Source organism: Diadema antillarum, unplaced genomic scaffold, assembly GCF_040938485.1.
Source record: "Diadema antillarum isolate AM-2024a unplaced genomic scaffold, OU_Dant_1.0 seq00001035_RagTag, whole genome shotgun sequence".
In the NCBI taxonomy this organism is placed as follows: Eukaryota; Metazoa; Echinodermata; class Echinoidea; order Diadematoida; family Diadematidae; genus Diadema; species Diadema antillarum.
The window spans coordinates 348238-371257 of record NW_027271867.1 but is presented as its reverse complement, the minus strand read 5'-3'; the positions used below and the strand labels follow the sequence as shown (position 1 = coordinate 371257).

The following is a 23020-nucleotide window of genomic DNA, read 5'->3' as shown; positions in this document are numbered from 1 at the left end:
TAAATCAACAATTTTTCATATTATGTCAAACTTTATTACTTCGTCGGCAATATTGCCACTGTTGGTCAGTGAAGTGACTTCACTACTCTCTCTCTCTCAAGTTAGGAAATTTTCTACCTGCTGTTTTGTCACTGTCAAAAGCATGCACTTGAAATATACTCAGGTACATGTATGAACCAGATAGATGATTTATTGAAAATACATGTATATACACTAATAGGGGAAGGTGAAACTTTTGACACACAACCAGAAAACCAAGTTACAAATTGTACACCATTATTGAGACAGGCTAACGGCGGCAATGCCAGGGTGTCCACTGATTTTAACATACTGGAAGCCTCATTTTGGGGGTCAGTAGTATCTGTCTTGTAGCATAGAAATGTTACATTTGCTTGTTTGTTTGTTTTTTTCAGCCAGATATGATTCATCAAAAATGGAATTCTCTTTTGTCCTGAGATTTGATAGTTGATTCTCATTTCGCATTCTTTTATTTTCATCGTCGTTATCGGGTAGTTCAGTGACCAATCATGCTACCAGGTAATTGACTTCTACTTTCCACACGGGGTTCATGTTCAGCTGATAGATGTAGCCCGCCCTCTATAGGTTGTATTTCTAGCTATGGTACAATAGCGTGATCACACTTGTCCTTTGCATGGTCATGAATGTTCATCAGTAGTCCTTTTTACCAAAACATATCAGTAGTGGTTAAAGGACATACTTTCTGCTTTCATTTATGTAGCACAGTGAATATTTATTTCCCACTTCTCAGATTTAAAACAGGGCACGAGAAACAGACTGTACCAGACAGGTAATACATGCCAATTTTATCATGCACACACACTTTACTTCAAAAACACATGAACCCAGATTAAACCAAAGTTATGTAAAACACTCCAGTCTCATGAATGTTTTTGCAGGTATACAATGTATATACTCGCCATGCTTTTCTTTATCATATTAATTCTGCTGCTTCATCTATGCATAAACCCTATACACAAGTATTAAATGTGCTCCCCATTTTCTACAGGGAAAGTACCAAATTTACTTTTGTCTTTTTTTTAATTTGTCTTTTTTAACCTTTGATTTACATACCTGTTTTTTTTTTTCACCCTCCGCCCAGGATTATAGATTAAAGCTTTGTAATTTCCAGACATTTTGTTTGTGTATATATGCATGTCTACATAGCTGTTCATTTCCATGACATTTTCCCCAGTCATTCCCTAATTTTTTTTTATTGTCATATTAATCGGTATGCTGAGAAGTAGATACTTGTATGAAGCTATTTGGAAGTTGGACAAGTTCAGGTCTATTTCAAGGGTGGAAAAAAAATAACTCTGCTTTAAAAAAACCCCTTGTTTCTATGTTTTGAAACGATTTCAACAAGCTGAAAAAAAGTCTGGTATGTGAACATGTATGACCAAGTGAGGGTTACAGGGTCAAAGGTCACTATGATGAAGTTTAACTCAAAATGGCTAGTACATAAATGAGCATGAGAGATTATTTCTAATGGTTGACCTTACGGTACATACGATGTTTAAAAGCCAAAATTTGTCAACATCGCAGTCTAAAGATTACACCTGAACAACAATATTCTGACACTTGTCAATGTTGTTTTCAAGGCTACTCTGCACAGTGAAACCTAGTGAAACCAAATACTCTTTGAATTAGACAATTCCTTTTTTGCGTTAATATCTCAAAGGTTAGGTTAGAGGTCAAAGTTGATCCTCGGTATTTGACAAGACTCAAAATCATGAGCCATCGATCAGAGTCGCATGATCAAGATGAATGCATTCATGAAAGGATAGAAAGCGATTTCAATATTTTAATGACATCATGACCTCATTCTGTTCATTTTTTTTTGTCACTTTATTTCTCATTCATTAACAACTGTGTAAAAGATATCTCACAATTCCTTTTCATCTGTGTCTGATGTTCCGTATTAAATGTATGTCATTTCTGCATGATTTGCTTTCTTTGTGGAATGTGCATTCGCCTGAGCATGAAATGGTTGTACAGTTGCATTCTGCGTATTAAGTGTCGCCAAATGATTGTTAAGACCATCCGTCAATGTGCTTCTTCCCCGTTTGTGGCGTCCTCATCTCTCAAGTGGCCACTCATTTGACCTTTCACCTCTTATATCTCTGATCATGTGCTGTATGTAGTAAGCATAAAAAGTTTTATGTATGATACGATTGTATATATATGATACTTATGCATACCTCTGAAAGAACATTGATTTTTTTTTTCACTAAATGTCATCAATTTTATTGTCAGGGTATTCATAAAGTATGTGATGAGAGTGGCAATATCTGCTTTGTAGATCCGCTTTTGATTGTAAGTTACTGTAAAAGTGGATATTTTCGCGTGACTAATTTTTCGCGCTTGGCCGGGTCGGAATAGTTTCGCGTGTTTTTAATTCTGCGGCATCAAGACATCACGCACAGGCACACATGGCAAGCAAAAATATTCGCGTGCTTTTATTTTCGCGCTAGTTTCTGGTTGCGTGAAATGCGCGAAAATTTGAACACCGCGAAAATTTCCACTTTTACAGTATATTCAAAATGGATCTTTTAAAGGGATGGTATAGTTTTCATTGAGATGGGGATTCAGCTTTGAACTTTTTTAGAGATAATTAGAAAGTAACAACTTATGAAATATTGGAGAGCATATAGTTCCAAGAGGAATTACCCCGAGGCGTTACCCCGGGGCACCGTAGTACCCCGGGGTACCACGTTGTGTAGCGCCACCTCACGTCCTCTCAAGGACAGCTGCAGAGAAATGCATGCACTGTGTGTGCGTGTACATAGTCATTCCCATGCCACTGCATGTTATACGATGCATGCATGGCACGCTGTTCTGGCATTAGCGTGTGCTTCACTGCAGTGCATTGCAGTGTAGTGCAGTGGCTAGCGCACGCTAGCTCCAGCACCAAAATTATTTCCACTTTTTGGCACCCAGGGTACAACCTTTTTTAATACAAAAATAAATAATTCAACAAAATGGCTGATTTTTATTTGGTACCCTGGGAGAGATATTTGTTCTCAAAGGCTGTGTGTCACAAAAACAGGGGGTTTTTTTTGCAAGTTTTGTACAATGTAATTAATCATTCTTTTGGTTATTTCGTGGTGCTACATTTGCACCATTTATAAGGACAACCATGATATGTAAGATAACATTCGTGAACTTCCAACTCATGCTACATGTAGGATCTAGAGTAGTCATTCCCATTTGCCACAGGGTACCTATTTGTGGCAGGGGCCATTTTATTCATTGATAGAACAGCTGAAAAGCATCAAGTGTGCTTAATCTCACTTTAGAACAAACGCTGGAGTTACTCGCAAGTGTTATGGGAAGTAAGAGTACTCTTGCACCTGATTGGGCGTTCGAAACATAATGAATAAAACTGCCCTTGCTGCAAATAGGCACCCTGTTGCAAACAGGGTTGCCTACTGTACTTAAAAATTTATTTTTTCCACCTTTCCTAAAGTTTGCTGTGAGTTAACAAGTGTGCTTTAACATCCCCTCTTCCACGCTTGTCGCTTGTGTTTCTTGCATGGATTTGTGTGATCATCACTTTGATTTGTTGTCTTCTCGACTTTCTTATTTCAAAGCCCATGTAGAATTTTAAGGGAAGAAAACATGATTTAATTATTTTTTAGAAAAAAGCAGTCTGAACATAATGTGGATTTGAGAACACTACTGGTTATACCTGAAGGCTTTAGAACTTTAGGAAACTACACAAATTGACAAAATAAAAGATAATGCATGATACTGTGTTGTCAAAAAGTACTAACATGAATATGAGTGTGTGGGATCAAGTGTCATGAGTGCAGCTATTGCTATATATTGAAAACTGATTGAAGAGCTAAAGAAACAAATGGCCTTGGAACAGCAGGCCTACTGTGTAAAGCATGAAGCTAAACTGCATTCGTGATGTATGGTTTCTTCCTTGAGGGGATTTGAAAGTAAAACTTTGAGCAATTTTTACCGGTAATTATTCCTTGTTTCCTTAACTGTCAGTTTCATGAAATTGTACATGGGCTTCTATGTGATCCTGCATTTCACACTGGCCTTGGTTTCAGGAAAATTAGAAGAGGCTCATAATTGGCAATGATTTTGAATTATGTTAACTTTTGATCTTATTAGAGCTACTTCCTGGTTCAAGTGGCATAAAGAGTTGTGTGATTATTGCATTAAAGTGGTAACAGCCAGAAGAACTCACCACTAGCTTGCCACATCCTAATTTGTTGCAGAGGTTATAAATATGTGTGGCCTGTTTACCTAGATCAGAGACTCATGTATTTTGTCAAATTGCCCCCAATAGTCAGATGCATACAGTTGAAGTTTTGGGTAGTGTTGACGATATGAAAGCTTTACATACAATTGTAGTGCGGATTAACTGAGAAGGGGTTGTAATACTGCATTGCAAACTGTGCAAAGATCCAAATAGTATGCATGCATCATAGAAATTGATGACATAATGAGCCTGAAACCAAGGCTAGGTGTGTAATGGTATACAAATGATGCACAGGATAGAGTGCGTTAGTGTAATGTTTCACAATTGTAAATACCCTCGAGTGCACTACGCCTACACTAACGCCACAAAATAATCCTGTTCATCATTTGTTTTATAAAATGGGTCGAAAATTCGAAAACTAACATCATTTTTCAGCGTTTTTCACGTACCTTTGTGGGTCAAGACGTCCGAAGATGTTCGTCCCAAACTTTTACGCACGTCGCACTCGCGGAAGTCCCGCACATACAGTACAGTGTGTATAAGTATAATGGGGGGTTGGGTTTCCGGACACCCGCATGAAAACTTACTTATTTTACATAGAATATGCACCCTTTACCTTAAAGACTTGATATAGACTCCTCATATAGGCCTACTAGACAACATACTCTGAAAACGGCGTGAGAATTAACCTGCTAAATCGTTGGATTTGCTCTTCAAAGTGACTCCATGTACGCGTCCGGTCCCATAACGCTTGGTCTACTGTACTGTACAAAGTGTACGTATAGTACAGTATACGTACGTACGCCACATATGTTATGCACAAGGGAAGACAGGCCGGCCGGCCGGCAGCCCGAACTAGAAGTTGTTTACAGGATTGACAGCGCGTACGCGTATGCATGCAATTCATCAAAGGAGCCGCCGCGCGCACAGACGATCGGCAATCTACCATAGGATTACAGGCAGTGCAGTTGTACTGAAGTAAAGGAAGGAGGTGTGTCTCATTTCAGCGCTTCCTATTGGCTACATTCTTGAACCCATTTTATAATATACCATTTTGTTGAGTATGCATGCATGGTTATGCATTTGTTTTACAAAGAGTGAGCTTATCCAGTAACATGCTTTTGTCCAATGTGCCATGGTTGAATGCATGGCTTCTGTTGCATGTGTAATGATGTTGTAAGTATAAGATTGTTATGAAAATGTGACCGATGAAATCATGTTGCAATGAAAAAACAGGAAAAAATGTTCCAAAAGAGGGGAAAAAATAACAGTGTGCATTGTTTTTTCCAACATAACTTCTGTACATAGTAAACTGGAAGAAAAAACTAAAATATCCTTTCAAATTGGCAATAGCATTACACATGTTAAAATTCAGAAGCTAAAGAACATTCAATACTAAATTCCTTTTTGTGGTGTTCTATATTCATTATACGCTGATCAACTTTTATCAGTTTGTGCTGTTCATAACTTTCATGTTCCACCCGTGATTGATGAGTGATAGATTGATGTGATGATATTCTAATCTTTCATTCTAAGTTTGGTTCCAGAACTGACGACTAATCATTCTTTTCATTTGTGTTTTTCTCTCCTTTCCCCATTTCAATTTCCTGCAACGGTGCCCCCTCCCCCTGCTCCCCCCCCCCACCACCACCACCACCTACCACCTCCATGTTACCCTTTGTCCACTTGTCGCCTCTTTCCTTCTTAAACCCTGACAATCCCATCCTCACCTTAATACTTCTGTGTCTCTGCAACCACATCTCTTAACCTTCAACCCATGACTCATCCTCCATCTCGCCTACTTGGCCAATGTCGTTTCATTTTTGTTTCTTTAATCTGTCTCTAATGATTGCCTTTAATATCATTTATACTACCTTTCTGACATTTCCATGTCCGCTGATCCAAAACCATGTACCTCCCATCTTGTGTAATAATTTCACAAATGATGTTGTTTTCTTGGCGGCTCTCCTCCATGGACAAACATTATGCTCAAATTTTGAAACAATAACTTACTTCGCTCCTTCCATTCTACATTCTTCACAATGTTTGATTCATTAATGTGAATTTTATTATCTTCTCACTTCTTATACCAACATCATTGGGGAAATGTTGTGTGTAATGGGCGTGGTACCTTGCTGTTTATACAATCTGCTTTTTATACCCATTTCATCCTTTCATCCCTACCTTCCGTGCTGTCATGGATCACATCCTTGTCCGTCTCATGGCTTCTGTCCAACCATGTGCACCATCTTTATCTCTCTGCTCATCTGTTGCCATACAATTTTTCATACACAATATCAATCTGTTTATCATTACCATCACCACCATCACCATCATCACCATTATCACCATCAACATCATCATCACCTTCATCACCACCATCACCATTTCATATCAATACCATCATCATCATTATCATAATCATCATCATCATCATTACCTTCATTTTCATCATTACTGTCATGATTAACATCATCATCGTCTTTGTCACCATAATCATTATTACCGTCATTATCATCTATTTTGGTCTCCGTCATTAATATTATTATTGGTGTCATCAAACATTGTAATACAAACAATATGGCATAAATCACTAATTGTCCTCTCACCTCCCTTGCCAATTTTTCTGCCCATCACCCTTTCTGTAATGTTTGCCATCCTCATCTGCTTCTCTGTAATGTGCAACCCAATCTCTGTAACCATGGAAACCGTCCATATATCCCTCCTCCGTCTTCGTCTATCGCTGCACTTAAAACAACAACAAACAACAACAACCAACTTCCCTCCCATTCATCGATTCTGGTTTGCCGTGATGCGGGGAATAATCGTTTGGTAACTGTGGGGCACCTGCTGTCTCATCTCACGCCCCACCTCGGTGGTTTTTTTTGACGGAACGCAAAAATAGCGCCCGCTGGCGTAGTATGATATCCAGCCCCGAGAAGGGGGCAACAGCTACCGCCACACAAACCACATCAGCAGCACCACCTGCCAAAGTCAACTTGCCGTGAGTTTGCTTGCCTCAATGATCTTAACTTCATTTTGTCGATTTAACCACATTGTGTGATGCATTCAACTATTCCTCATCTACCCTTTTAGTTTAATAGTCACTCTCTTTTTTTCCTCCTCAACACTGTGTGATTTACAGACAGGGTAATTCACTTTGCATATTCATTCAAGTTATAAAAGTATTGTATGCTCTAGATGAAGTATTGCTTGAACATTATAGTTTTATTTGGTATTTCCCGGGCTGCTACTTGAATATCTCAGATTTTTTCCTCTTTATAGAAAGTTTTCATAATTTGTCATCTAATTTGTCAGATGTATCTCAATAGACATGGATGCTTTTAAATCCTTCCTATACTTTTGAAGTCATGCCCTGTCCTATTTTTATTCTCTTGTAAATGTGTAGTTTTATGAATGTTTATGTATAGAAAGTTTTCATAATTTGTCACCAAATTTGTCAGACATATCTCAATACACATGGATGCTCTTAATTCCCTGCTATACTTTTGAAATCATGCCTCATCTTACTTATATTTTCTTTCAAATGTTTATTTTTATGACTGTATAATTATATTCATATATTTCTTTTTTGTATAGAAATATACCAACAGGATGATATACGTGTATATGTATCTCCTGTATATATTCATTTCCATCTGTGTTTTAAAAGTGTATTTATTTATGTTTCTCTCATCACAGTGCTTACTTGCTTGTATTCTTGATTCAGAAAATAAAGTATCAAAGGACATACATCATGATATGCACCTAAACAATGAAATGATATGATTTTTGCTATGATTGCAATTGAAATTGCTCGTGAGTATGATTTTGATTTTCATAAAAGTTGAATATGGAACAGCAATGACAAAGGTGATATCAGGAATTTTCATTTTCTGATGTTTCTTCTTTCAGGTCTGATATGTTTATTTCATTATGTTTTTATCTAGATTATATTCATTCTTGATGGTATAAGTGTTTCTTATAATGTATAATGTAAATACAAACATATTATGAACACATCATTATCTAGTCCTTGCTATTGTACTTGAATATAATGTCACAACTTGATTCGTATACATCAGAAATTAGTTTACATGTACACTGCACATTGAAGCAGAAGGAGAATTATTCATTGCAGATAAAAGCAAAGTCTCTTTGATTTTGCAGGAGACTTTCTGAAAAAAAAGACGACTAAATGAATAAAATGAATGAATTCCTTTTAAAATGACCTTATAAGAGAGATATGAACATTTCCGTAATTTCGGAAATATTTTTTTACTGATTGCTGGGTTTTTGCATGCAATTTTTGCATTTCAGTGAATTTTTTTGTTGTTGCTCCTGGTTACAGAAATATCTTTTGCTTGCCACTGATAGATATGTTCATATCTACAGTGGATAAATTAAGCATTCAACATTCCTCCATGTATATACTGTATACGTGGTATATTTTGTGATGTTTTTAGGATTTAGTCATTAATTTTGTGAGTTGATTGATAGTCACAATATCAACAACTCAAAATATTGCTATGCATATTTAAAGACATGTTCCTTATGTATTGTCTTCGTATTTGGAAGCCACACAAAATTTTATACTGAAAAAGGGTGATACTTATGATTGTACACTGTATGTGTGTTTCATATTGCATCACTGCTTCTCGATTGTATAATTCAATGACTCACAATATTGCCTTTAAATCCCAGCTTTCAAATCAAAATATCATACTCCTAAAGTATGTGGCATATCATACAGTATAATGTACCCATAGACTAATAGCCTATGATGTGTATTGCATACAATGTAGTAGTAGCGGTAGTACCAGTATTTGTATAATATGATGGAATATTGAACCTAATTATCTATAAACTTTAAATATTTTGCATCTTTCAAAGTTTTTGTGTGAGCTATCACTCCCTGCTCATTTGTTGTGAAATTCATATCATGTTGATTATTTTCAGCAATTTTTAGAGGATATTAAGGCGGTATTAAGCCTTGTGCTATGACACTTTCATCAGCAAAATCATAAACATAAGTTTGATACTGAAATTTGCCCAGTGAAAAAAACAAAACACATGTAATTGCTTCAAAAAAAGGAAAAGAAAAAAGAAATGAATTTTTGCAGTTCATGTGAATGCATTTGATAGGTACAAATTTAGAATTGCATCAATGTACATTCCCAAACAAATCATGCATAAAAACAGAACAGAAAGAAAAGCATGCAGGTACTAGCAAACTTCTGACTAACTTCCTTGTCAACTGTGCCTCGAGGCTCAATGGAAGTCATGGGTGACATTGATAGTGAAACCATTGAATTTGCGTTGTCTCGTTGCACTACTTTTCCCTGGCAACGAACTTATCAAGGTCAAATTTTACACTCTGAGGTACAGCATTAGTAAGACAGATGTAGAGTTTCAGTCTAGGGATTCTGCTGTGTGAACGAAGCCCTTTGACGGCTTCATCCGAAAACAAAGTATCATGCAAAGAGAGAGAAAAAAAAAGAAGAAAAATATCCCTCCAAGATGTGATCAATACTATGACTACATCGACGAGTGTTTAGCATTGAGTATTTGCAACAAATGATAGCGGTATGTTTGCATTCAAACCATTGGTATTCATTGGCACATTCACATTCCAGCATTTAAAGTGTAATACTACAAAGTGCTCATTTAATGTGTATTTTCAACTCTGCGTAAATCCTTCTGTTTAAAGTGCAATTCAACATCATGTCCTCTATTGGCTTTACTAGAAAGAGGTGAAAGTAAAACCAACAATATGGTAAAAGTACATGAAATACAGATTTTTTGGAAGAGAGTCGGTATACATCATTTTGTAAGCTCGTTGGTCGATACTTATCTTCTGTCTGGAGATTCTCAAAGATTATAGTATATATATTTCAAGTCTCTGAAACATTTTGCATAAATATCCATTTATTACTTGCCATTGCTTCTCATATCCTTCATATCTGATGACATAGTATCAACTTTTGTTTCATCTTGTTTTGTTTTTCCTCCTTTGTTTTATGTGTTTTGTGACTGAATATGTTTCCTCTCTGTCTGCCTTTGTCTCATGTCTGTTCGAAATTATCTTCTTCTCTCTTGCCTTCAATATGTCTCTCTTTTTTTTCCTTCTTCCACTCTTCCTTCCAATTCTCCCTTCTTTGTTGCTCGTTCTCACTCCTTCTTTCCTTCTATCTCTTTTTTCTTTTCTTTGTAATACTACTATTTTCTCTCTGTATGTGAAACCATACCTGTGTATGTTTATATGTACTCCCTTCCTTGTTTTTACCTTCATTTCATCACAATTTCTTCTTGTTACTCATCTGTGATTCCTCCCTTGATACTGGTATCTCTTCTCCACTTTTCGTCATATCTTCCACCCTCTCCCCATGTTCTTCCGTGGTTCCTCCCCTACCCCCCTCTCCCCACACCATGTATCGTTCACCCCCATCCCGCTCTTATTCCCTTGTTCCCATCGTCAATCACAGATCCCAGTCCAAGAACTTTGAGATGGAAAATGGGGTGGAGGAGCAGCACAGCCCTCCCCCGTTGCCCCGAGAGATTGAAGAGTCCTACTGTCACATGACCACCAAGCTCGCCCTGGAGTTCCAGCGTGTGTCCATCAGCGGGGAAGACAAAAGCGGGGTGAGATAACGAACCTGTACCTGTCCGCCAGTGTCCATAGATGATACATGCATGATGAACATCAGCATCTAGCACAATTTGCAGAATTTATATTCTGCAAATTCTATGGTGTACATACCCAGATGTTTATACCCCCGCCAAACGAAGTTTGAAGGGGGTATATAGGAATCAGCGGACGGTCGGTCGGGCGGTCGGGCGGTCGGGCGGTCGGGCGGGCGGTCGGGCGGGCGGTCGGGCGTTCGGTCCGTTGCAAATCTTGCGTCGCGAACTACTTCCTCAGTTTTCAACCGATTCCCATAAAACTTGGCACAGATGTGTGCCTTGGGTTGTAGATGTGCAAGACGTATTTTTTGACAGTACCCAAAAGTACGTTGCCATGGTAACGGCATATTATGGGCAAAAATGGGTACAAATCTTGCGTCGCGAACTCCTCCCACAGTTTTTGATCAATTTTTATGAAATTAGGTACAGATGTTCATCTGAATATGTTAATGTGCAAGACACATATTTCCGCAGTGGCAAAAAGTGTGTTGCCATGGTAACGGCATGTTATTGGTAAAATATAGGGCAAAATGCTTCATGGCAAAACTGCTTCATCAGTGTTCTTCCAATTCTCATGGAATTCATATTGAATGTTTGTCTTAGGATATAGGTCAGCATGACACATTTCTTGACAGTGACAAAAAGTATGTTGCCATGGTAACAGCTCACATATTATGAGCCAAAATGATGGAAAATTTTGTGTTGCCAACTACTTCCTCAGTTTTTGCCCAATTTCCATGAAACTTGGTACAGATGTGTGCGTTTGGTTGTAGATGTGCAAGACGCATTTTTCGACAGTACCCGAAAGTACGTTGCCATGGTAACTGCATATTAATGGCAGAAGATCAAGGAAAGATCTTGCAGATTTAACTACTTCCTCAGTTTTTTGACCAAAGCTTATGAAATGTTGTTTTGACCAAAGCTTATGAAATGTTGTTTGGCGGGGGTATAACCAGTCGCTGTAGCGACATTTCTAGTTTCAGCTGTTTCTATGGCTTTTCAAAGATATACTGTAAAATGAGGAATTTTCGCAAGCACTTTAATTTCGCAAATTTAATGAGCGCCAAGATTCGCGAAATTAAAATGCACGCGAAAGTCCTTGTTTACACTGTATGCATTGAACGCCAGTGGCACTTCGCGAAAATTTCATGCCACGAAAAAGGCTGTCAGTTCCAATTGGCGAAAAATTCATGCCGCGAATATATCATATTTTACAGTAGAGCCCTGACGTGATGAAGCTGCAGTCTTTTGTTAAAGCTTGGTTTGGAACCGAGTGCTAGCATAGTTGAATAGCTTTGACATTGTCCACAGATATTCGGGCCAGATGAGGTTGTTTGGAACCCGTTTCCATGGTGATCGATGAATAGCTATGACATCATGCTTTGGTACTCCGTTGTGTAGATGTTGGTGAGGGTCTGCTTCCAGAGCTAGGCCAGGCAAGCTAATTGCTTGCTTATATGGCATCAGATCAAAACTATCTCTCTAATACTTTGGAAATGATTGTGTTGCAGAAATGTTGGCGCCCGAGCAGCCTGCATGTCATTGTGGAAAATGCGGCCTAGTATTGACCATGTTTAGTCTTATTTGACTGTAATGGACAACAAGAAGCGATGAACATGCATGAAGAAGATGTGAAGTGTCAGTTGATGAAAATGACTGTGGATTGTTCCTCATGAGAACCACAGTCGTTGTGCAGCAACCAAAGTTTGTACCAGGGTAATCCCCCTTGGCATACCAATACCGATACCAACTCCCTCTCCCCATCCCCCCCCCCCAAAAAAAAACAAATAAAAAGAAAAGCAAAACAAAGAGAAGACCACACCCTATCATGTCCTATCGTAAATTCCTGCTTTACCCTCTTTTTTTTTCCATTGCCTTATTGTTGCATTGTTGTTGTTTTTGTGGGGAATTCCCCTCCTCCCCCGCCCTCCCCCAGGTGCCACCAGAGGACCTGCACAATGCCTCCCTCTCCCTGGTGGAGGCTCTGCTGATTCGGGAGAAGTACATGCAGCAGGCCATGCAGACCTTCCCCCGCACCACGGCCTTCTACCTGCGCCAGGTGGACAAGAAGCCGCTGGAGGAGGAGGAAGCCATCAGCCCGCTCAAGGATGTCAGGGGTAAGTTAGTAGAGGGCGCTCTCACTTTTTGTTGTTGTCAGTGCTGTAGATAGAGAGAGTCTGGCCAACTGCAATGATATGCGCCTCATCATTATTCCTTCCGGACTACATTACCAAGCACAGAGTACGTTCGTGCGTATATGTGCAGTGTTTTTGTTCGTTAACAGTGGCCACTGCATGGCACGTGAGGTGTTGGGTAACAACATGGCAGCATGTGATTATGGGACCAGCTATTGACCAATCACAGCTCATTAGCCCGAAACTGGGTTGGCCAGACTTTCTCTAAAGGCACTGGTTGTTGTTGTTGTGGGAAAATTATTATGTTTCTCATATTGCATCATCCTGCTCAGTTCACGCTGTAGTATCTTTACCTTTTGCCATGTCTTATCATGCTGCAAAACCGGTTTACTGTCATAGGGAACACTGCTGATATTTTTCCCCTAAACTGAATTAAGTGTTTTGATTTGCTTTGTTTGGTTTTGTCACGCAGGATGCAAAACTTAACCCTAATCAGGCTGGGCTTTTTTGGCTATGCTATATCTGGGGGGGGGAATCCGCCCCCCCCCCTTCAGATCTCGCCTATGGAACGCGCGATCGCGCCGAAAATCGGCACACGCGGCGCCCGCAACGTATTCTATCAAAATGTGTGGTTGCTTTCTCCGAAAAATGTTTCTTATATTTTATATTAATTAATTATTGTAATTTATGCATAAAATCAGTTTTGGGCTCTAAATCACTTATCAATGCTCCAATTAAGCTAATTTCTTTTTTACAATGTTTCTTGTATCATTCTTCTGAGACATAGGATAAAAAAAAAATCTGTATCGAAATTAATTTCTTATGTATTTTATTGTTTTTTGAATTTCTTATGTATTTCTTTGTTTTTTGACCTTTTGTTTTTGTTTGTTTTTTGGCCAAAATTTGTCGCAGACATTTTTCGAAGCATTATTATGCCAAAATGAATTAATTTCGGCCATTCTAAGTGAAGATATGAATTTTTATGTGAATTAATTGAAAAAACACAATTTGCATTGGATTTGTACACAAAATCATGTTTTGGAGCAATTTTGGGGTTGACAAATTTTTTTCGAACGGGCGTCGCGTCAAAATGGTACACACGGGCGCAACAATTTGGGTCTCAAAAGTTGCGCGATACTTGAAAGAAAAAGTCATGAAACATCACGGCGTGAGCTTATCGCGTTGCGAAGATATTGCGCAAAATGTCGAGGGGGGGCGGATTCCGCCCCCCCCCCCCCCCCCCCCCAGCCTGATTAGGGTTAAAGTTTCTATACTGTCTAGACACTATCCACACCTGGCATTTTTCATATACACTGTAGAAGTGCTAATCTGAATCATGTTCGTGTGAAAGTGCTGCTCTGTAACACTTTGTAGCAAGGCTTCATCAAACTCTGCTTTGAATTCAAAGTGGTGGTTCACCAGAGGAGATTTGACGTAATAGCAGGTCATAAATTTTCCAGATCAATTACCATGCAAAGTGCTGCTCATATGTTGCACCTAAATGTTGTAATGACACACATATTTTTTTTTTTTTTGGTTGTAAATGGCATTCTGTAAATTCCCATGTGTTACATATTTTTCCTTCTGTGCAATTAAAAGTCATGGCACTTTCACTTATCACCCGCATGATGCAAATTCGTAGGCCTGTGTCTTTCAGTAGATTTCAGGCTAATTTGTCTAATTGCTTTATCTTTAGCGGAATATAACAAAACATAGCAACTCCATTATGTGGCACTGATCAAGGTTATACAACCTAAAATGTTGCAGAAGATTGAAATCCTGATATTGGTAGCTCCAAATCTTTATTCTTTTATTATTTTTTATCTGACATGCTCTGTTTTTATAGATCAATTATAATATTATGCATAATATGCACATGCAGTATGTACAGATATGTTTGTTTTATTTGAATAACAATCTTGCACATCTACAAAATAGATAGTATGCACTTTGTATGTACACATCTCAAACTTTGTCTCTGTTGTTTTTCGCTCTCTGTACATGTTCCTAGGTGAAGGAGGTGAGTATTTTGAGGACATTGATGCTGGAGACGAACACGACACATTTACAAACATTTCATTCTCGAAAGGTCCACGTGTGTCGTATATACTCGAGAGTGACTGGGTTTACATTTGCAGTGCATTGAAAAGGCATCCACATGAAAAATACAAGTGTTTCCTAACCACATTATGCTAATATTAACCTTTTATTATTGTTATTATACTTCATTATAATCAGAACGCACATCTAACGTTCGGATGTGGTTGTGTTTGTTCATTAATGGCAAAGGACACAATAAAAAACCAAAAATTATGTGTGTCAGCTGCAAAAATGTTATTCCTACTGATTGACAACTGCCCTTCATCAATGTATTAAATAAGCACTGATCTTCCAGTGTTTTAAAGTACAGTATGCACCGTATAACATAATAGCAAGTTTAATTTTTCATAAATTTTTCATAAATGATTAAATTCAAGATCAAGGAGTACAGCAATAAAGGGAGACATGTATGCATGCAAGTTGCATTCTTGTCAAGGTCAGAGTTAATAATTTTGCATGTTGCTAGATTCGCAAATAGCACCCAACTCACAAAATTCATGAAAATGAAAACACTGCGAAATATATGATGTATACAGTAGCATCCATGAAGAAAAAAAATTATGGGCATACGTATGTGAGTTGGACTTAAACCGACGATCTCTGATTACTGGACAGGCGTCTTATCCACTAGCCTACTGAACTTTTGCCCAACACCTACAGTTGTAGTTCTAGTTCTGTTCCCTTATAGCAACAGGTAATGCAAACTTATATTAAACTTATCACGACTTCTACTAAAACCACTGAATGATCAGTGCGTATTTTGTCAATGAAGGGCAATTTTTCGATCACTTTTAAAAATTTCTTTAAAACCTCCATGCAACAATTCATTCATTTTAAGTCTGATATTCGTGCATGTTGTGGGAATCCTTTTCTATAATCATCTGATGATACTGTAATTTCTCAATTTTCTCTTGTTTTTTCCAATAAAACCATTCAAACTTTCTCTTTTGAGATGGGGGTATGGCAATATCACTTTTTCTCTTCTTTTTTTTAAAGAAATGCCTTTAATCTTTTGAAGCAGATATAGAGTGAGATGTCCTGTAAAGCAGAAATAACTAAGCTGCCAGAAAATTGGGTGAAGGAAGGGGGGGGGGGGGCAGAGGACCAAATAATTACTGACATAGATATGAGTGTGTGGGACTGGGCTTGCAGTTGGGTTGTTTTTGCTGATTTTTTTTCTTCAAGAAAAAGTTTTTGTGAGTGTTTTGGTGTGCCTTTCATGTCACAGTCATTGTGATCATAATGTGGTTGCGTTGACTCTGCCACCACAGATACTGTGTACTCCCTTCTTTTACCATGATTATTCACTCATTCATTCTGTTATTTATTGTAACACGGGAAGACTCATTGGGCTGAAGCCGTTTTTTAGCGGGCCTGTGCATAAAAATTCCTATTCAATTTAGAATTCAAAAGTACAAACGAATAAAAAAAATCATGTACAGTTCATCAAAACAGAAAATATAGGTATACAACAAGAGGAATGTTAAAGGATATGTTATGTAAAAGGCATTGTACTTTTTCTTGGAGGAAAAGCATATTCCTACTTTTATTTGACATAACACATATTTCTCTCATGTACTTGGTGAGAATTTAATTTCTGACAGTGTTACTGGATGTTTCACACATCATGGGTGCTTTCTCACAACCTTTGCAGTGACTAAAATCTTTTTGCCCCTTTAACACCTCCTTTCTATTACCACTTGACAGAAAAGCAGCGATCTTGTGGATTTTTGCCGGAGTGTAGTGAACTGGTCCTCACCCCTATCTGTATGAATGTTATGTGGAAACATGAGAACCTTTATGGTTCCTTACCTTTCTCATTTATCGACCCATTTCTGACGAAACTTGTTCTTTTCCACATGTTTGGTTTTACCTGTTAGCAGAGCAGAATTTTGTCATGGTGCATAAATCCACCTTCATCATGGTCTTCCATTTTCACTAGAAAAATGCATTCAGTAAAATTTTTAGGGGAATATATTGAGGAAAAATAAAGAAACGGTCAAAATTATACAGCCAGAACAATGTTGTTTTGTTTTGTTTTGTTTTTAGCTGATGTGAAAATGCATCGCTGACCATTTTAATGAGATCATAACTTTTACTGTATATCAATAATTTGAGATACTCAGATTCATGAAATTCTCCCATCAAGATGTTTTTATTGCAATTGAATGACAAATTACACTACATTGACGTAAATAGGCACTGAATTGATGAGCGTTTTTAATAGTAGCCATGATTAAAAGAAATCATGGGCATACGTACTCAAGCTTGATTCGAAACTACGATCCCCTGATCTCCAAACAGGCGTCTTTTCCACTAGACCACCGAGCTTCCGCCCAACAACCAGCGCTGGTTCTAATCCTTAGAGCATGCAGTGGGTACTGCATTCACCCATAATTTCTTTTATCATGGCTACTAGTAAAACATTGATCAAGTCTGTGCTTATTTACGTCAACGCAGGGCAATTTGTCAATCAGGTGCAATGACTTGAAATACTGTTACAAGTAATACTTTAATGCGACCCTAAGTATCCGTCAAAACTAATCTGTTTATGAAATTTTCAAGACTCGTCAAAACTAGCAAATCTTTACCAAGTGTGCTGTGCGACTGTGCTTAATAATGCAGGTGGTGGAGTCTAGACAATTTCCGGGTTTCTGTTCTGTCTGTGAACTGAAAACGGTGAACTGAGAAATCACTATGACAACCTTTGAAGAAAAGAAAAGAGAGTGCATCTCAACAACGCAACATAACTTCGCGATTACTGATTTCGTATGGCTTTGATTTTTAATGGCTTCTCTGAAATGACTTACTTCAATGAAGAAAACAGGAGATTCAAATATCTTTCATATATGAATATTTTTTGTGTGTGTCTGGCTGTACAACCCGTGCATAAAACGTCTAGTTAAAGTGTACATTCAAAGATATTAACCCGTTGAGGACAGACTGATTTTGCTGGAACACGCATTTCCCATAGACCGCTGCCCGAGTATACTCGGGACTCGTCCTTAGCGGGTTAAACATTTCGAAGATATTGCCGCAGACATTATATGAATTTTCTCTTTTCTTGTGTCACATTCCCTTTTTTTTTTTCATTTCCAAGATTCTAGCATGAATGCAGGATATGATTTGCACCTTCCCCATTTTTTCATTTCCAAGATTCTAGCATGAACACAGGATATAATTTGCACCAAGTTGTAATTTCCATTGAATTAAAAACCAAAATAATTGAAGAAATATCCAAATTTTCTGTACTGATGTGGCTCAGTGGTTAAGGCCACAGGCTCTCAATCACAAGGTCTGTGGTTCAAGTCCCCTAGCTGCAGAGGTTGTGCCCCAAGGCAAGGCCCTTTATCCTCATTGCCTAGTCATTTGGAGGGGACTTGGAGCTGTCTTGTCCTGTGGTTGCTTGCATTCCAAACATTCAGTGCATTCTATGTGAAACAAATCAATTCAAATCTATTCAAATCATTCAGTATTTTGTTGATGGCAAAGCTCGGATTTTACTGTCAATATCAAGTCATTCCTATGTTGTGTTGCTGCTTTCCCATTGTACAAAGCAACTTGCTGCTCAATCGCCTTTATTTTTTTTAAGCGCATTTCACGCAGGCAATAGATCTGTTTAGGTTGTTTATTGTTTTTTTCACTCCAAAGGAACAAGCGACAGTAGTACAGGGGCCTGCTGTAGAAGTGAGCTATGTTGTTACAAATACAGATTATTCATTGCAAGTTTGAGCTCGAACTTACATTTTAGATTGAGATAAGTACATTTGTATATAGAAACAAATCACAATGTTTGAAAGATGATGTACAGTCAGCAGAGGTAAGAAATTAAAGTAACAAAAACAAATGATGTTTCCCATATGCAGCTTGTGCTTGGAGTACCATACCATTATACAGAAATGAATATAGTGAAAGGCAAATTCGCCGTTTCAATTTATTGCTGCTTACTGCCAGGGTTAACATCTCATTTGGCAAAAAGAAGAAAAATTGAGTTGCGCGTTTGGTTCATCAAAATTAATCACCATGAGCACTTTGTTTGTCAAAAAAAAAAAAATTTCATAACATCTGCCACCATTTTAGCAGAAGTGAGAGAGGGGTGGAGAATGTAAAAAGAGTGGGAAGATATGAGAAGAGAGAGAAAAAAGAGGAGAGAGGAAGGGAGAGAAGGACAAGTTAAAAGAAAGAGAAGGTGAGGGTGGGAAAATGGAGTAGGAGAAAATGGAGGAGGAGAAAAAGAGGAAAGCTAGAGCAGTAATAAAGAGCGAAAGCATAAAGAGTGGGAAGATATGAGGAGAAGAGAGAAAGAAAAGGAGAGAAGGAGGGAGAGAATGACAAGTTAAAAGAAGAGAGTGAGAGTGGGAAAATGGAGGAGGAGAAATTGGAGGAGGAGAAAAAGAGGAAAGCTAGAGCAGTAATAAAGAGCGAAAGCATAAAGAGTGGGAAGATATGAGGACAAGAGAGAGAAAAAAGAGGAGAGAGGGAGGGAGAGAAGGACAAGTTTGAAAAGAAGAAGGTGAGAGTGGGAAAATGGAGGAGGAGAAGAAGGAGAAAAGCTAGAGCAGGAATGAAGAGAGAAGAAGAAGAGAAAAATAGAATAGGAAGAAAGAAAAAAAAGCAGGGAAGAGAAAGATCAGGAAGAGAGGGAGAGATGGAGAGAGAAGTGGATGATATAGTGAAAAGAGTAGAAAGATATTTTTGTGAGATAATTAGAAACCACTTACATGAAATGTTAAAGTGCATACAATCGTAAAAGGGATTGAAAATTTATTTGATGAAAATCAGTTTTGAAAGGGTTGAGATATCCAAAAACAAAGTAAAACAAAGTGGTCCTAATAAAAGGTGGGTCCCACCTTTCTATTACAGCGTAGGACCTCTGTTTGTGGACATCTCAGCTGTTTCAAAACCAATTTTCATCAAATGAACTTTCAAGTCCTCTTACAATTGTATGATCATTAATATTTCATAAAAGCGGTTTCTGATTATCTCATAAAAGTGGTTTCTAATTGTCTCACAAAAAGGATCCCTGAATTCCCATCTCAACCAAAACTATACCATTCCTTTAAAGGATAATGAGAGTAGAAAGAGAGGGAGAGAGAGTTATATACTGTATACGCCATATATATCGCGAGTCTAAATTTTTGCGAATCGGGAATTCCCGATGATTTCGCGAGTGGTTAAATTCGCGTTCGTGGAGTCCTGTACTGAACGGAGAAGTGTACACATGTATGTCACATTCACTTCAGGTTTAGAGTCAATATTTTCGTGTGTCTTTAATTTCACGAATAGCACCTGACTCGCGAAATTCGCGGAAATAAAAACCTCGTGAAATATCCGGTGTATACAGTATTCCCTTTCTTGATTCTCCCCATTCAAACATCACCCATCATACCTTTGCTGTGTATATAATTGATATACTTTATATCTATCTAAGATATACTGCTCTAAATGCTTGCAGTGGTCCTGTAAGTTGTGGTGTATTTCAAACGAATATGTCTGAATACATTGGACTCTCCTATTGGAGGTGAACTGATAATTATGTACTTCACTACCCCATAACATATAATATCATCCTCCCCATACAAGAATGAGGAATCAGTATTTGGTAATATTAAAGTTTGCTTGTATGTATTTAAGTGCATGTGCAGATCACAACATGTGTAAGTATATTTGTTTTGGGGACTGTAAGCAAGACACAAAGATAATGCCATAAAACAAGATGATCGATGGATTTCTACCATCACTTGATGCTAGTGGCAAAGAAAAAAAAGCCAAATTTTAAAGCAGTCCATTGTAGGAGAAATGTCTTTAGTGCAAACCTTCATGAACAAACAAGACTTTGGTTCAGACTATTGTGTTCTGATGGCATGCGAAACTGGAGGAAATATGACTCTACCTTGCAAAGGGTTAAGAATCTTCAATTGATCAGGAGTAAAACTCCAGAATCTGTAATGATAAGTTGGTTTTACTGATTACTTTCTGTGCCATTGATGTATAGTGGTGTTGTGGACATAAAGTTTTTACCGTTGTTCATCCGTCGGTCAACTCTGAGTCATTTCTCCGTACACTGTATAAAAGATATTTTCAGATGTCCTGCTGAAGTGTGACCTGTACATACATATTATGACTGGTGAAATGAACAGCATAGACTTCAGGTCACGGGGTCAAAAATGGCAAAGTCAAAGATCACTTGTATGAGGTAATATTTACCAGCTTTTCAGACAACAAGGGACGTCTTCATGAGGATTTGTTGAATTTAATCAGACTTGTTGCAAGGATAGGCAATAATGATATTTTCCTTTTGGGTATGGGGGTCAAAGGTGGCAAGGTCAAAGTAACATATCACTCCAGTGAGGTATGAATTAATCATCTTGCATTTTCCAACAGCAAACATGACTTCACAAAGCATTTGATCAATTCAATCAAACTTCACTTACCACAAAGATAGGCAATGATATTGTGACTCATGGCTTCATGTAAAGTATATCTAAAACAGAAACAGAGTGAGATTTTGAACATGGTGGAAAGTTTTCAAGTCCTGTCTTTCTCTCGAATGACCTCTAGATCACCCCATAAACCCTCCGTCGAGGTCGGACCCCTTCTCCCTGGACATGCCCGACGCCATCTCCTGCGAGCTGAGAATCGTCGACGGGGTCGTGCGCGTCTTCGAGGATGCCGAGAAGATGGAGCGCAACGAGCCGATTGAGCTGGCATATCCCGACCGGGCAACGTTCCTCATGGACATGAACAAGCTGCTGGCTCTGATCGCCAACGGACCGATGTGAGAGGATGGCAGGATTCCCTTTTTATTTTTGGGCAACAGAGGGATGGAAGTAACAGGAATTTAGAGAAATATTTGATAAAGTCCTTCCTCTTAAAGGGGAATGCAGCAATATAAGTATGACACATCAGCAAAGTTTGAGGAAAATCAGACAATCCATTGAAAAGTTATTATACAAATGATGCACAGGATAGAGTGTGTTAGTGTAGGCGTGGTGCACTCGAGGGTATTTACAATTGTGAAACATGCACGAGGCAAAGCCGAGTGCATGTTGCACTACATTGTAAATACCCGAGAGTGAGCTACGCCTCCACTAACGCCACGAAATAATCCTGTGCATCATTTGTTTTATAAAATGGGTCGAAAATTCGAAAACTAACATCATTTTTCAGCGTTTTTCACGTACCTTTGTGGGTCAAGACGTCCGAAGATGTTTGTCCCAAACATTTACGCACGTCGCACTCGCGGAAGTCCCGCACATACAGTATAAGTATAATGGGGGGTTGGGTTTCCGGACACTTAAGTTCCCGCATGAAAACTTACTTATTTTACATAGAATATGCACCCTTTACCTTAAAGACTTGATATAGACTCCTCAAATAGGCCTACTAGACAACATACTCTGAAAACGGCGTGAGAATTAACCTGCTAAATCGTTGGATTTGCTCTTCAAAGTGACTCCATGTACGCGTCCGGTCCCATAACGCTTGGTCTACTGTACTGTACAAAGTGTACGTATAGTAGAGTATACGTACGTACGCCACACATGTTATGCACAAGGGAAGACTGGCCGGCCGGCCGGCAGCCCGAACTAGAAGTTGTTTACAGGATTGACAGCGCGTATGCATGCAATTCATCAAAGGAGCCGCCGCGAGCACAGACGATCGGCAATCTACCATAGGATTACAGGCAGTGCAATTGTACTGAAGTAAAGGAAGGAGGTGTGTCTCATTTCAGCGCTTCCTATTGGCTACATTCTTGAACCCATTTTATAATAATTTTTAACATTTCGGTGCTACCATCACTGGATGACGAAGACTACAACATTTTGTGATGTCATGCATGGACAACAGTATAAAGAAATTA

General features: G+C 38.4%; 1 protein-coding gene across 1 annotated transcript in view; it reads left to right on the top strand.

Annotated features, from left to right (window-relative positions):
* Nucleotides 1–23020, top strand: part of LOC139742899 (AMP deaminase 2-like) — a 65875-nt gene that overhangs the window by 27428 nt on the left and 15427 nt on the right. The window contains exons 3-7 of the mRNA XM_071653408.1: nt 770–808; nt 7143–7241; nt 10723–10879; nt 12858–13038; nt 21718–21934. Of these exons, the coding sequence (XP_071509509.1) occupies nt 770–808; nt 7143–7241; nt 10723–10879; nt 12858–13038; nt 21718–21934 (693 nt within the window). The remainder of the gene's footprint in view (nt 1–769; nt 809–7142; nt 7242–10722; nt 10880–12857; nt 13039–21717; nt 21935–23020) is intronic.